General features: G+C 35.9%; 1 protein-coding gene across 3 annotated transcripts in view; it reads left to right on the forward strand.

Annotated features, from left to right (window-relative positions):
- The window catches only part of LOC126968303 (diacylglycerol kinase 1), a 120,727-nt gene extending 107,019 nt beyond the window's left edge, over positions 1-13,708 (forward strand). For all 3 annotated transcript variants that reach the window (XM_050813219.1, XM_050813218.1, XM_050813220.1), the window contains 10 exons: positions 596-842; positions 987-1,073; positions 1,952-2,042; positions 3,098-3,200; positions 3,799-3,885; positions 4,763-4,918; positions 6,004-6,148; positions 6,715-6,783; positions 8,343-8,455; positions 10,337-13,708. In XM_050813219.1, coding sequence (XP_050669176.1) covers positions 596-842; positions 987-1,073; positions 1,952-2,042; positions 3,098-3,200; positions 3,799-3,885; positions 4,763-4,918; positions 6,004-6,148; positions 6,715-6,783; positions 8,343-8,455; positions 10,337-10,429 — 1,191 coding nt within the window. In that variant the 3' untranslated portion in view covers positions 10,430-13,708. The remainder of the gene's footprint in view (positions 1-595; positions 843-986; positions 1,074-1,951; positions 2,043-3,097; positions 3,201-3,798; positions 3,886-4,762; positions 4,919-6,003; positions 6,149-6,714; positions 6,784-8,342; positions 8,456-10,336) is intronic.
- The last annotated feature ends 1,336 nt before the right edge of the window (positions 13,709-15,044 follow it).

Below are 15,044 nucleotides of genomic sequence, written 5' to 3' on the forward strand. Positions count from 1 at the left end.
ATTATTATAATTATACTATAATTAGTTACAATGAGTTAAGGATTCCGAAAGAATGGGGCTAAAAAAAATCAGTAATTATTTTTAATTATCACAAACCAGTGATCTGAAAACTTTTAACTTTTCATGAAATATGTGAATATGACTGTATGCTCTATTATAACAGTTACATGCCCGAATTATAAACCTGTTCATAAGTTAGTCTCGTCCCTTATTGTCATAAGACAATAAGAGACTAGCAGGACGCTCAGCTGATGGCAATTGATATGCCCTGCCCGATACAATGTCGCTCAAGATTCTTGAAAAACGCCAAAAATTCTGAGCGGCACTATAATTGCGCTCCTCACTTTGAGACATAAGATGTTAAGTCTTCTCAGATGATTGCTTACATATTACTGCTTTACGGCTGAAAAAGTCGCCGTTGTGCTACCCATAATCTAACCGGCAACTTGTGCAAAGGAGCCTCCCACTGGTAAATGGCTGCTATAATCTTATGACTTTCGACCCTTGAAACATGAGACGATATCTCACATGATTATAAACCTACGAGTATTATAAGAATCTTTTATTTAATCGGATCCTCTTCTTTAATTTCCAGCAAAGCATTCCCGTATCAATATCACTCCCAATCTCAATATCAAACGTAGAAGACAAAACAGAGAGGCCGGAGCACCGCTCTCCACCCATCTCATTCCAGATTACTCCTCCGGAAGGTTCAAATCCTCTGCTGGTATTTATAAACCCGAAGTCCGGAGGTCGTCAAGGATCCAGGGTACTTAGGAAGCTCCAGTATATACTAAATCCGAGGCAGGTTCATGATATCGCGAAAGGTGGACCCATGCAAGGTAAGAATGAAAGCTGAGTTAAAATCATTACTTTTTTAGACTTCTAAGAACGAAAAATATTTACTTAAAACGTGTAGTAAACACATAAATACAAAAGACTTGAAATAAATAAAATAAGTAATTATAATATTTTTTTTCTTTCAGGATTGCAGATGTTCAAGGATGTAAAAGACTACAGGGTGATATGTTGTGGAGGAGATGGCACAGTGGGCTGGGTTCTTGAAACTATGGGTATGTTTTATGATTGCCTGGAAGTTAATGACTATGTACGGAAATATCACTTGTTCGTAGAAGATTTTTTTTATGGAATAAGAGGACAAACGAGCGTACGGGTCACCTGGTGTTGAGTGATCACCGACGCCCACATTCTCTTGCAACACCAATCAAAAGAGCGTTGCCGGCCTTTAAGGAAGGTGTACGCGCTTTTTTTGAAGGTACCCATGTCGTATCGTCCCGGAAACACCACACAAGGAAGCTCATTCCACAGCTTAGTAGTACGAAGAAGAAAGCTCCTTGAAAACCGCACTGTGGAGGACCGCCACACATCCAGATGGTGGGGATGATATCCAAATTTGTGGCTTGTCGTACGAAGGTGGAATTTGGCAGCAGGAATCAGGTTAAACAGCTCTTCGGAACACTCCCCGTGATAAATGCGGTAGAAGACACACAATGAAGCGACGTCTCTACGCAACGCCAAGTGATCCAGCCGTTCACAGAGCACTGGGTCCCCGACTATTATCCCAATCAAAATTTGACACTTTTAAAAACAAATTGTTGTTAAAGCATAAAGTTTTGTATTTATGATTGAATTTACGAATCCTTTTTTAAATAAAAGTAAGAATTTTTTACTTAAGACGAAGCTGGTATTGATTTAAAATCCGTAGGTATGTAATAATAATATTTTATGCCATTCAGCACTTTGAAAAAACATAAGGGACTGCACTAAACTGGAAAGGTGAAGGTTGATGTACATCGGAGATGGGGGGCATAAACCTTAACCCGACGCATGGGGCTCCATCAAAGTTAGAAAGCTAAGAAGTTCATCTCAACCAGTTCATCTATGGTATTCCGTTGACATACAAAACCCATACTGGTTTCTCTTTTTCTAGATAAGATTGAGATGACAGAACGACCCACAGTGGGAGTGATACCACTTGGAACTGGTAACGACCTGGCAAGGTGTCTGAAGTGGGGAGGAGGGTAGGTATAAAAGGCAATTATTTTCTCAAAATTAACTAATGTAGATTCCTTTCACGAAATCGTTAACGCTAATGTTTGCTGATTCCTACTCCAAGATAAGAGCATTAGCATTTGAAAGGTCTATATAACCTTTTTTATTGTAAATTTCAGTAATTTATTTCGTTCCTTACGTGTAAGTGCTGTGAATTGGTAATACTTATGGGTGCACGTTACTATTCATAATTTAAATATGTTGAATAACCAACTTTCGGTTTCTACAACAATTTTGAGTTTCATAGATTATGTCTATCATCGGATAACGTACTTGCCATAATATTTGCTAAGTTTTCTACAACGGCAATAGTTATAAGATAATAACTATTGTATTGAATAGAACTTAAAAGATATATTTATTTACCATAGGCAGTGACAATAACATACGATATTGTAACAATACATGAAGCTACATCTGTTCGTAAAGGGGCTATGACATGGGGAGAAGAACTGACAAGAAACTCCCAGCCCATCTTTTGAATCATATAACAACTTTGCTTACTTAATAAATAATATACAAATTTAGGTGGCCTGTGCAGAACCAGACAAGAACCATGCATCATTATATTTTAATGGTTGTTGAAATTCAAATTCAAATTCAAATATTTTTATTCAAAATAGGATGTGACATCACTTACTGAAAGTCAAAAACTACCACTTATTCTAAACAGAATGCCTCGGAATTGAGAAGAATGGGCACAACAAACTCAGCGGGCTTTTTTTTCATCAAAAAATATGTTTACAAAGTAATATTGTACAGTACAAACTTATTATTTAATAGCCTGAGGGCGGTGGCTCCATTCCCAATCTGTGGAATCATTAAGAAAGTCATTTATGTTATAGTAAACCTTACCACACAAACGTTTTCTAACAATTCTTTTAAATATCGTAATACTTGAAAGTATAATTTCAACGGCTTTTGTAAAAAAATATTGGGATAAATTGTAAAGTTAAATTTATCACATACAACTGATATGTTACCATAGTGGCAATGTACCATAATAAATCTGAATATTTTGCAGTTACGAAGGAGAGTCGATACACAAGATCTTGGACAAAATATCGCGAGCCACTACAGTTATGATGGACCGCTGGCAGATACAGATTGAAAATTTGAATCTTGATGTAAGTATTTTCCAGTTGGAGGAATCTCACCACAGCTGGATAGACCGCATAATATTCAATTATAACACTAGGAATAGGGGATTGCTTGTAACTAATTCTAGTAGGCTCCATAAGATACATAATAGCTTTAAGGGTAAATAACGGTAACTTTTATAATATAGTCCCAGTCACTGTTCAGGCATTATCTATAAATAAGTTTAAATTTTACACACAAACAAAATTTGAAAGCAAAATTCTCTAACCTCTCGCGTTCGAGAGTCGAGCAAAACATAGAAGATTTATCAACGATACGTCACTCGAACGGTTGGCTCAGTTGCAAGAGTGCTCGTAAAGAACGTACTATCTCAATGTGTAATTAATCCCAGAAATGAGGGTTATCATTTTAAATAATAACAAATTGCTTAGATTTGAACGGCAACGCACCTGTGGACCCCCGATTTGAGTTGTCAATCAAAATCGGTTACATTAACAATAGTTTCTCTTTCCTTTTCTATCTTGCTGTATGTCCGTTAGAGACATTTCTCTCGCACGAATTGTCTATTCGCTATTATATTATAAGTCTATGGTATCATCATTTAAAATATTAAATTGTCTACAGTGTGAACAAGTTCAGATGCCGGAAGCCAAGCCTCACCCGACGTCTGTTCCCTACACCATTATTAATAACTACTTCTCTATAGGAGTGGTAAGTTTTAATCTGAACATTGTGTCATTTAAAGTTTTATTTGTTCAAAACAATGCTTAACTAGTTATAAAAATAATAAATATATTTACTTAGATAATATATACGTCTAGATAGAGCCTGTTGCTGATAGAAAATCTATGAAAACAGGCCAGGTCTATTACTTAAGTGTGCGTGACAAGCTACGTCTTACACTCGCGATTTGTAAGTCACCTTGTATAAGAGTGCGTGGATTGCTCAAAAGAGAGGTTGACTGTCAACTACAATTTTTATTCGACGATTTCACAGTTGTTACAGTCTATCTAGACTATAAATCATCAATACTTATTTACAATACTTAATAGGATTCCATTAAGTAAAAACTATCAATACTTACTTATTTATTATGGGGAAGTTTTTCAAGAATACTGGTAGCATTTCCGTTGACCGAAATAGCTATCAGCGCTTTGGTTTCCAGTAGCCCTATTGAGGCCCGTAGATACTAAGCTACTTAATTTTTATTTAACATTATGAAATTAGTTGCCGTGTCCATGCATAGTGATCATCGACAAATCATCGACAATCAAGTCATCTTGATTCTTCAGTTTTGCGTAGGTGTGTGATCTTATCAGTATTTCTCGATTACCGACTGCAACTTCCCTAACCGATATGACGCAAGGACAGAAGATCCTTGCATGACAAAAAGCATAGAGCATACTCCCACCTTAAATGCCGGCAAAGCATCTCTTGACCTTGGTTTTGCGGATATCCATGGGTGGTTGCCTCACCACATCCTATATAAAAAAATGTATATAGCTATTGTTTAATTTTCTACTAACAACTATCCATACAAGTATTGTAATATGTATAAAGTTCTATTAAAGTTAAATTCTATTTCCAGGACGCGGCCATATGTGTTAAGTTTCACACGGAGCGCGAGAGAAACCCAGACAAGTTTAGCTCACGAATGAAGAATAAACTATGGTACTTTGAGTTCGCGACTTCAGAGCAGTTCGCGGCCAGCTGCAAGAACCTGCACGAGAATATTGATATTGTTGTAAGTAGTGATGCATTAACTTGCTGCTCTGCAGAGTGTGGGCCAGCTCCAACTCCATTTTGGGAACTGTAGCAGGAGGGTACGACTCTTGACACCTCTTCTCCTCTAGTACGCTGCCGTATCCATGTGGACACATGGCACGTGCGCGGCCTTAGCCATATGGACACTGATAGAGAACGTTCTAATAAGTGTCAATATCAAATTATTGAAAGCTAAATATACCAGAGGCTATTTTTATCGGATGGCTAAGTGCGCCAGCCAGGTGTCTAAGATCCATAAGCAAAAGCATTGCATTAAAAAAAATAGTTATGAGTTTTTATTTATGGCGCTTCTTGCAGCCGTGCAGTCGTTTTCTATTGTAAAATACATGAATTGTATCATTCAAAGATGCATTACTAGCAACGAAATTGCCTCTAAATAATATAATTTACTAACATTATACAGTTATAAGATCTGTATTTATTCTAACATAATAAAACTTATCTGAAATAATGTTTATTTGATTTATTAATTTATTAACTATTTTAATCGGTTACAGTAACAATTGAATTGCTTAGTTTTCTATCTTGCTTCTTTAACGTATGGGATAGTGAATGTAACTTGGGTACAGTACCTTAGTCAGAAAAACACCAACACTTTTTCACTAATTAAAATCCGCCATACATAGAAGGAGAATATAAAATATAAAGCACTTGCACAAACATTGATTATATAGTACATTAATCACACAATACAATACAACAAAATCCAATACTTTAGAAATTAATTAATAAGATTAAGATCATATCACGACAAATATTTTTACCTACCCGCAGAATTTCTGATTATTTGGTTGCGGTACGCATACTACGCGTATACCGCGACTCTGTAATAAAATAATAAAATATATTATATATTTTTTGTATGAGTGTAATGAATATCTGAATTTTCTGTGTTTTAGTGTAATGCTTGATTGTGTTATGTTTTTAATAGGTATATACAAATGAAACAAAATATTTTAATACTTGTTTGTGTATGATAAAATACTGTGTGTTAGCCACAGTTCTATGGTAGATGTCTCCATAAAAGAGGATGTTTTCTTCCAGTGTGATGGAAGTTCGCTAGAGTTAAGTAAAGGAGTTGCTCTCCAAGGAGTTGCGTTGCTGAATATCCCCTACGCACACGGAGGCTCAAACCTGTGGGGGGCCAGTGCGAGACCCAGGCCTGCGCGTCTCTCCACTGCACAGCAAGGTAACTTTAATTTTTTATTTTATCAGCAAGCATCGCAAATATGTTGGTCTCAGTGAGTCATACATCTTTGTGCCGTTTGGTGTCGAGCCATTTGGCCCGTGTGGCCCAGAGGTGCGGAGAATGTTAAAATACTATCTTCACGCCACAAGAGGGCGCTACTGGAAACTCAAGCGCTGGCAGCTATTTCGGTCATCGGATCAGCTATCCAACGCGAAAATGCTGCCAGTATTCTTAGTACGCTCCCACGTAATGATAATTTAAATTTTATGTAGTCATAGTATTGTTAATATAGTTATATGATTTGTATCAATAAAACAATATTATTTTAAGTCTTGTAAATATATTTAAATTTTATATTGAAGTTTATTTAATTCTCGGCCATTGGTTGTGGTTCAGTAGACAGATGAGTTACAATTGGCAGCTGAAGTATGATACAAATGGTCTAATTGAGCATCTAACGTCAGGGTATCGTGCCAGCATACGTGCGCATCGCAAAAATTGCCTCTGATAATTTTTCCCAAACGCGCCAAAATACGTATAACTTCAACTAAAGTTTATGTTGACAGATATCGGTGACAAGCTAATAGAAGTTATTGGATTGGAGAACTGCCTGCATATGGGACAAGTAAGAACAGGTATGTCAGTCATAGGTACTTTTATAAACAATTAAAACAACTTTATTTGAAATGGATTAAAATAATTCTCTCTTAAAAGCTGGGCCGGTTTTTAGGTATTTAGATCAGAGATCCTGTTCTCTGATACTCAATTTTGCTGCTTACCCCCACTTTCCGTCCGTGATACTGACAACTGTATGCCATAAACCACAGGAGAATCGAACAGCTTACACCTGAAATTATGAGAGTATGTGTTGTGATAGAGCCGCTCTAACCACAAGAAATAAAAACCCTGCTGAATTACAAAAACGCCTCTAAAATATGATGTCCTGGTAATAGTCATCAGGGTATGAGCTATTCACGCGTGTTCCATTGTTACTATCAAACGTATAACTGTTTTATTATTAAAACTTTCGTGAGTCATTATTAACTTCTTATTAATACGACTTTACTCACGTTTTATCGGTGTGGGTGCCGACTAGTTTCGGTCGATTCAGAGGTCCTTCATCAGGGTGTGGGTTCGCGATAAAGTCTATAAGACCCATAGTGCCGATGATCACGTAGTAGACATTGTGAGTACATTTTTAGTGATACTGTACTCGTCATCACCACCGGCGCCTCCCGCGCCCCCCGCCTTGTCCAGCCGCGCACTACGAGCCCAAGGCCGCAGTAAGAGGTGGGACGTTATCGCGAACCCACCACACTCACCCTGATGAAGGATCTCCGAATGGTCCAAAACTAGTCGGTACCCACACCGATAAAACGTAAGAAAAACCGTATTAACAAATAAGATGCTATTACTTCCTTAAAATTTATATTCTCCTAGTACTAATAAAGAATGAAAATAGTCTATCCGTTGAAGGCGGTATCATGAGGCAAGGAAAATACTCATTATCCATCCACACTGTTTTTGAACAGTCTATGATTTGCCATAGTCGTAGGTAGGAATAATATTCAAAACACTAAGGAGCTAATTCTAAGCATGGCTGTTTGTTTACAATCAAAATCGGTTACAGTAAAAATAGATTAGCTTTCCTTTTCTATCTTGTTGTGTCTCCGTTAGAGGTTCTCTTGCACGCTTTTTTGTTTATGCGCTATATTGTTAGTCTTTGGTTCTATCAGTCATTTATACCAATATAGCATGAGCCTCTTAGTGTAGTAAAAATACACTATCACTTTTTTATTAACAAGAAATACATGTAACCTCTTCTCAGTCTTTCCCTCGCTGCTGATCTTGTCAACTAGCTGTCGCCATTGGTTGCGTTCCGTTGCCTGATGTATTGCAACATTCATTGGCACCTCCAGTTCTTTGGAAATTTGGTCAGATCACCGTATGGGACTCCAGCCTCTCGGTATTCTACCTTTCCTGTCACCATGAGACGCTCCAATTTATTCGCATTTCTGCGAGCAATGTGGCCAAAGTATCGCACTATTCTTTGCAGGCCGACATGTTACCACTAAAACTTAAATATTCTCCTAAGGCTTGGAATGCCATGACAAATTTTTAAGTTTGTTTTAAAATATCACCTATAAAAGACAAAAGATGAGTAAAGCTGACGGTATGATGATGATTTTTTTAGGTCTTCGCGCATCAGGAAGAAGGTTGGCACAATGTAGCTCAGTCACCATCACCACTAAACGAACGTTTCCCATGCAGATAGATGGAGAACCGTGGATGCAGACACCATGCAAGGTATTACTCTCGCATATAGTCCTGCCTTAAGTATAGGTAAAAAATAAGATTTCATATGTATGACTCGAGGTAACTCATTATGATACGAGTTTGATTGTTACTGGCAGGTATTTAGATATTATCACTCTGCATGTTTTACTCATGCAGTCTGCGGACCAATTACACTCAGTAAATATTATGACTTTGCATGTCTAACTCATGCAGTCTGCGGACATATTACACTGAGTAGATATTAGCACTCTGCATGTTTTACTCATGCAGTCTGCGGACCAATTACACTGAGTAGATATTATCACTCTGCAGGTTTTACTCATACAGTCTGCGGACCAATTACACTGAGTAGATATTATCACTCTGCAGGTTTTACTCATACAGTCTGCAGACCAATTACACTGAGTAGATATTATCACTCTGCATGTTTTACTCACGCAGTCTGCGGACAAATTACACTGAGTAGATATTAGCACTCTGCATGTTTTACTCATGCAGTCTGCGGACCAATTACACTGAGTAGATGTTATCACTCTGCATGTTTTACTAATGCAGTCTGCGGACCAATTACATTGATTAGATATTAGCACTCTGCATGTTTTACTAATGCAGTCTGCGGACCAATTACATTGATTAGATATTAGCACTCTGCATGTTTTACTAATGCAGTCTGCGGACCAAATACATTGATTAGATATTAGCACTCTGCATGTTTTACTAATGCAGTCTGCGGACCAATTACATTGATTAGATATTAGCACTCTGCGTGTTTTACTAATACTGTCTGCGGACCAATTACTCTGCGTGTTTTACAAATGCAGTCTGCGGACCAATTACACTGAATAAATACTATCACTCTGTAAGTTTTACTAATGCAGTCTGCGGACAAATACACTGAGTAGATATTATCACTCTGTAAGTTTTACTAATGCAGTCTGCGGACCAAATACACTGAGTAGATATTATCACTCTGAAAGTTTTACTAATGCAGTCTGCGGACCAATTACACTGATTAGATATTATCACTCTGCATGTTTTACTAATGCAGTCTGCGGACCAATTACATTGATTAGATATTAGCACTCTGCATGTTTTACTAATGCAGTCTGCGGACCAAATACATTGATTAGATATTAGCACTCTGCATGTTTTACTAATGCAGTCTGCGGACCAATTACATTGATTAGATATTAGCACTCTGCGTGTTTTACTAATACTGTCTGCGGACCAATTACTCTGCGTGTTTTACAAATGCAGTCTGCGGACCAATTACACTGAATAGATACTATCACTCTGTAAGTTTTACTAATGCAGTCTGCGGACCAAATACACTGAGTAGATATTATCACTCTGAAAGTTTTACTAATGCAGTCTGCGGACCAATTACACTGAATAGATATTATCACTCTGCGTGTTTTACTAATGCATTCTGCGGACCAATTACACTGAGTAGATATTATCATATCGCAGACATAATAACGCTTGGAGGATGTTGCTGTCTAATTTTTGTAGTGCCTCGGCAATGTTCACGGAGGCTAGGGACCACCCTTGCCTCCACTTAATTTCTATGATATCTTGCGGAAGTGATCGGCCTCCTTGATCGTATCGTAGATCTTGGGACAATCCCAATAGCATTTTAAACACCCTAGCAGACAAACATGATGGACTCTTTTTGCGACACTGGGCGGGTGGACATGTGCATAGTGGTATTTATGCCCTACCATAAAAGCCTTTAGTTTTAATTACTGTTATATAAGTGTATACTAACAAAAATTTAACTTATTTTATCAACATATCTTGTATTTTATATGGATCTCTGTGTCTGATAATAAACATTATAATGAAAATGAAATAAATAAACAATAAAAATAATATTATATTTTGTTTCAGATAACAATAACTCATAAAAATCAAGTTCCTATGCTGATGGGTCCACCGCCGCAGAAAGGGAGAGGTTTTTTCAGATTATTTACAAACTGCTAGCCGTCCCACTCACTCATTCCTTTAATTTATATTTACATGAAAGAGATAGATGTTAATTGCTTATCGGTGGATGTTATAAATGTCGCGTTATTGTGAATTTATCGCGGATTCCTTACTTTGGTGGTTTACAAAAGCATAATAAGACAAGAAAAAAAAATAAGATATGAAAACTGCCATTCTTTGAACACGATAAATGATTCGTACTATTATTGGGTTCGTACTATTAAGGCCCGCGTCCACTAGGCTTGCCGAGCTGAGTCGAATTTAATCGCATAAAGTCGCCTCCTATATATTTACTAAGAAACTGCGTCCATCAGCGACTAGCCGCAGCGCGCCGCATTAAATCAACCTCTGGAATTGCTCAATAAAATAAATTTCTTCACCGGTGCGATTCGTTTCGACTCGGCGCACCAAGATATTTTTATTTTTTAAATATTTATTTATTTTTATATTAATGTCGGGTACCCAGCATTAAGGAGCACCCCTTTTCCTTTTTTATTCTCCTCTTCTTCATCAAAAAGTACTTGAAATAAAAACATCTCTTCATCCGAACTGTCCATAACGCATATACGACCTAATTTGATGTATTACTTACGATTAATGAACAATTAGATTCGGTTCCTCAGAGATTCGCTTCGATTAACGCGTTTCTGCTGTAATCGACGCCAGGCTTAACAAGATATATTGACGATTACCCATTTTTATACTAATTATTGAATAATATACATATAAATAAATATATTTATTTGACATTGTTAATTTAGCTGTTACAGGTCAAAAGCTCTTACCAAATAAATTAGAGTAGCACTAAACGGCGTCATAAACGGGTACAACGACTTAACCGTTATCACTAAATAAATCTAAAACTTAAAGTAAATGATCGAAATTTTTTATTTTTCCAAAAAAGAAATTATAGATCTAAATTCTAATATATAAAATTCTCGTGTCATGGTATTAAACATTGAACTTCTCCGAAGCGGCTTGACCGATTCTTATGAAATTTTGAGTGCATATTGGGTAGGTCTGAGAATCGGACAACATCTATTTTTCATCCCCCTAAATATTAAGGGTGGTCCACACGATTTTTTTTTTACTTTTTTTTTAAGTTTGATTATGAGTCAGTATTAAAAAATACATACAACTTTAAATTTTCACCCATCTACGGTCAACATTTACTTTTGTATCGCGATTTTAATATCGGCAATACAACGTTTGTTGGGTCAGCTAGTATATATTATAAATCTAAATTTTAATCAACTGACGTGGGCGCTACTCATCTCGGAATTCTGAACGGCTACGGGGCGGCGTTGGTATTATTTTGATTTTGTTCAGAAGTTTATCTGAACTGCTATTTTCTGTTAAATATGTCATTTAAACGAAGACGATTTCGGTAAAGAATATGTGTCCAAGGTACACCGTCATACATATCTTTTTTGTTTTAACTATTAAAACACATATAGGTATGAAATATACATTTTTTATAATTTGGTGATGAATACTCAAATAATAGACCTTTCAAAATGTGCAATATGGTTTGTGTACAGTACGTCAAATAAAAAAAAATAGATATCTAAAAAACTGTCCTAGGTACAACAGGTTCCCCTATATCTAATCTCACCCCGACATTATATAAATCATTTTATATTTACTATATTTACGTACCTTAAGTTGATTTCAGATTTCATTTCATCATTTCTAGATAGATAGGCAAACTGACTTATTGAATTTTTAGGCATTTCTTTCTCCTACTTAAAATTTTCTCTTTCATTCTCCGTCAAATATTATTATATATTTAACGGTAAACCATTAACTCTTTATTTACACCGAGCAAATATTCTCGGTAAATGGCTTTATAAATCACCGACGCAAGTGATTCTAGTCAAGTGACGTCAGTTCTAATATCATGGTTGCAGTCTTGTTATCTATGGGCCTACCTTCAAAAACAGTGCTCTATTCATTAACCGCTACTATATACCACTGGACTGGCGGCTGTCAAAGTGCTTTTGTGCCTGTTTGATATTCGCCATTTTGGCACTGTTGGCCATTAGTGAGAGTCTGCGGTACTAACTGACAGTACAAACTAGTGATGACAACCTCAGCAAACATCGATAGATGATGGGAAAATATTTACAAAAAGAAAATTGTATACTTTGACGTTGATTCTTTTCTTCTATTTGAAATTAATTCAAAATGCAAAAATACTTCAGAGTATTGTACGTTCCTTAGCAGTCATTTGTATTATGCGTCAAAATTAGTTCTCTCGCTTAGGACGCCCACGAGTGGCACTTCAAATAGATACAAAAATTTGCTGTCAAAGATATGAAACAGCATGTCCAGTGGGTATTTACTATTTAAACAGGTCAATACTGAAACTGTATTACCGTGATATTAGTATCTGTCGGGGTATGATATACAGGCAATGGCATAGTCAGCCGGAAGAGGTGTAATTATAAAATAAAGTCTGCCCTATTCGCGGTAGTAGTATAGTATAATGGTGTTGCCTATATATCATACTTACTTTTATTATTAGAAGCGTTTATTCTTCGATCATAGATATATTGCGACAAAGATTACAATATCAATAAGTATAACTAAGCTAAATAAACTGACATCTTTATATAAGTTAAGTAATTTGTAAAACTTGAGTAACGAACTGCGATTTAAAATAATAATACACTAAACTAAAACCAACAGCTTATTTTTAGTGACTTAGAGCCACGAAATTTATGAAATTTAAGCAACCAATCTCACATCACATGTAGAATTAGAATTCTGTGAATCCTAAACAGGTATAATATGATCGAGGTATAAATCTATGCATTAAACTAAGTGTTATGTTTAAGAATATAATCCTGCCACAAAAAAATTAATAGTGAATATACTATGTAATGTTAATAACATGTTTTCCGTTATCTCGACGCTCACGGGAAACGGGAAATACTTTAAATGTATGGGGCCATAAAACTCACAAATTAATATATTGTACCCCCGATACTTAAAAGTGATAATATTATGACGTATCATAAGCGTATATAAGCTGAGGTTATCACCTACCAAGATCGTCGATGGCTTACATAAACTACAGAGTAGAATCTAGAAAATAGTTGTCTTAAATGTTCATTATTTTATATTATATATTCGACTTTGAATGTTTTTTTTTTGTATATTTAGCGCGTCGCGTAACAAAACCAACGCAAGCTTTAATAGTATTAAGAATGTTATTTAAATATATTATATTAAATTATTGGTAAAAATATATGTGCATTGAAAATTATTAAAGAGTCTTTTATTTTTTAACCCTCACAAGACAAAACCACGCACGTTCAGCAGAAAAAAAAGTGTGTGCGTGTAATTTTCACGCGCGATTGAAGTAAAACTTAAGCAACAGTTAGCTTAAGACGACCATCTATGTAATTAAACCAATATTTTGCAAAATTCTTGCGTGGAAATCATTACATTTTAACAGGCGCAAACAGTATAACATAACTAATCTAAATAAATGTACCTACACAAAAAAAAAAGTACAAGATATAAGAATAACTTTTCTGAGAGTAGTACTAAACAAATGAGTCATGCCGAATATACATAACTGCAAAGAAAATTGGTTGTTCAAAATAGCTCTGGAGTGTGAAATGTTCATCGTTTGCTCACGAGTGAAACAAATAATCTTTACTATGTAGCACTACACCAAGACATGTCCACACGCAACCAATAGCCGATTAGAACTGGCCTCCCACTGTACTGTGCATTCGTTATATAGCACTCAACGTCACACGGTTAATGTCACTGTCGTTGTCGTGATAGAGACAATGATAGTTAACACATACTCTGTTAAAACTAGATGTCAGTACACTACAGCTAGCATTGGCAACCTACAAATAAGACTTAAGGGTATGTATAAGTGGATAAAATAGTGTATATAGCTCCAAATGCTATATTTTCACCACAAAACTTGTCTAAAAACATCTTGTATACGTGTTTTCTATTTTGCTTCGCCGTAAGGAATAATTAACAGAAACACAAATCTTAATATATATAAATTAAATGACACGTTGTTTGTCCGCGATGGACTCCTAAACTAATGAACGGATTTTAATGGGGATTACTTCATGGAGTGCAGTTTAGTCCAACTTGAGAGACAGGATACTTTCTATTTCAATTTGAGGCCCATAATTATTTTTAACTCCAATATTTGTTTTGTATGGACATATTTTCTATAAGAGAATTTATAGACGCACGGTTTGACAGTTCTGCTGTGGAACAATTTCATTATAACAGCCCTATTTTACGAAATAATTATTGATGTTATAAAATATTATTGACAAAATCATAAAAAACAGTATTCTAATTATCATGTACAGAACAACCTCTGTCGGGTCAGCTTGTTCGTTATAATTATATATATTAATTATTGAAGCCGTAGACTTCCCTTTCGAGTCCTCTGTTGGGAAGGTCGCGGAATACGGTGAATTGAACCTTGTCAAATTTAAACCCCTGAAAGTTCAACTTTGAGCATGGCTACCTTAAAGAAACGCTATTTGTCGAAGTCATAAATAGTGTAATACTTTAAGTTATTAATTTTACTCTTCTACATTCAAGCGCATGTCAAAATCGT

This window comes from Leptidea sinapis, chromosome 15, assembly GCF_905404315.1.
Source record: "Leptidea sinapis chromosome 15, ilLepSina1.1, whole genome shotgun sequence".
NCBI lineage: Eukaryota > Metazoa > Arthropoda > Insecta > Lepidoptera > Pieridae > Leptidea > Leptidea sinapis.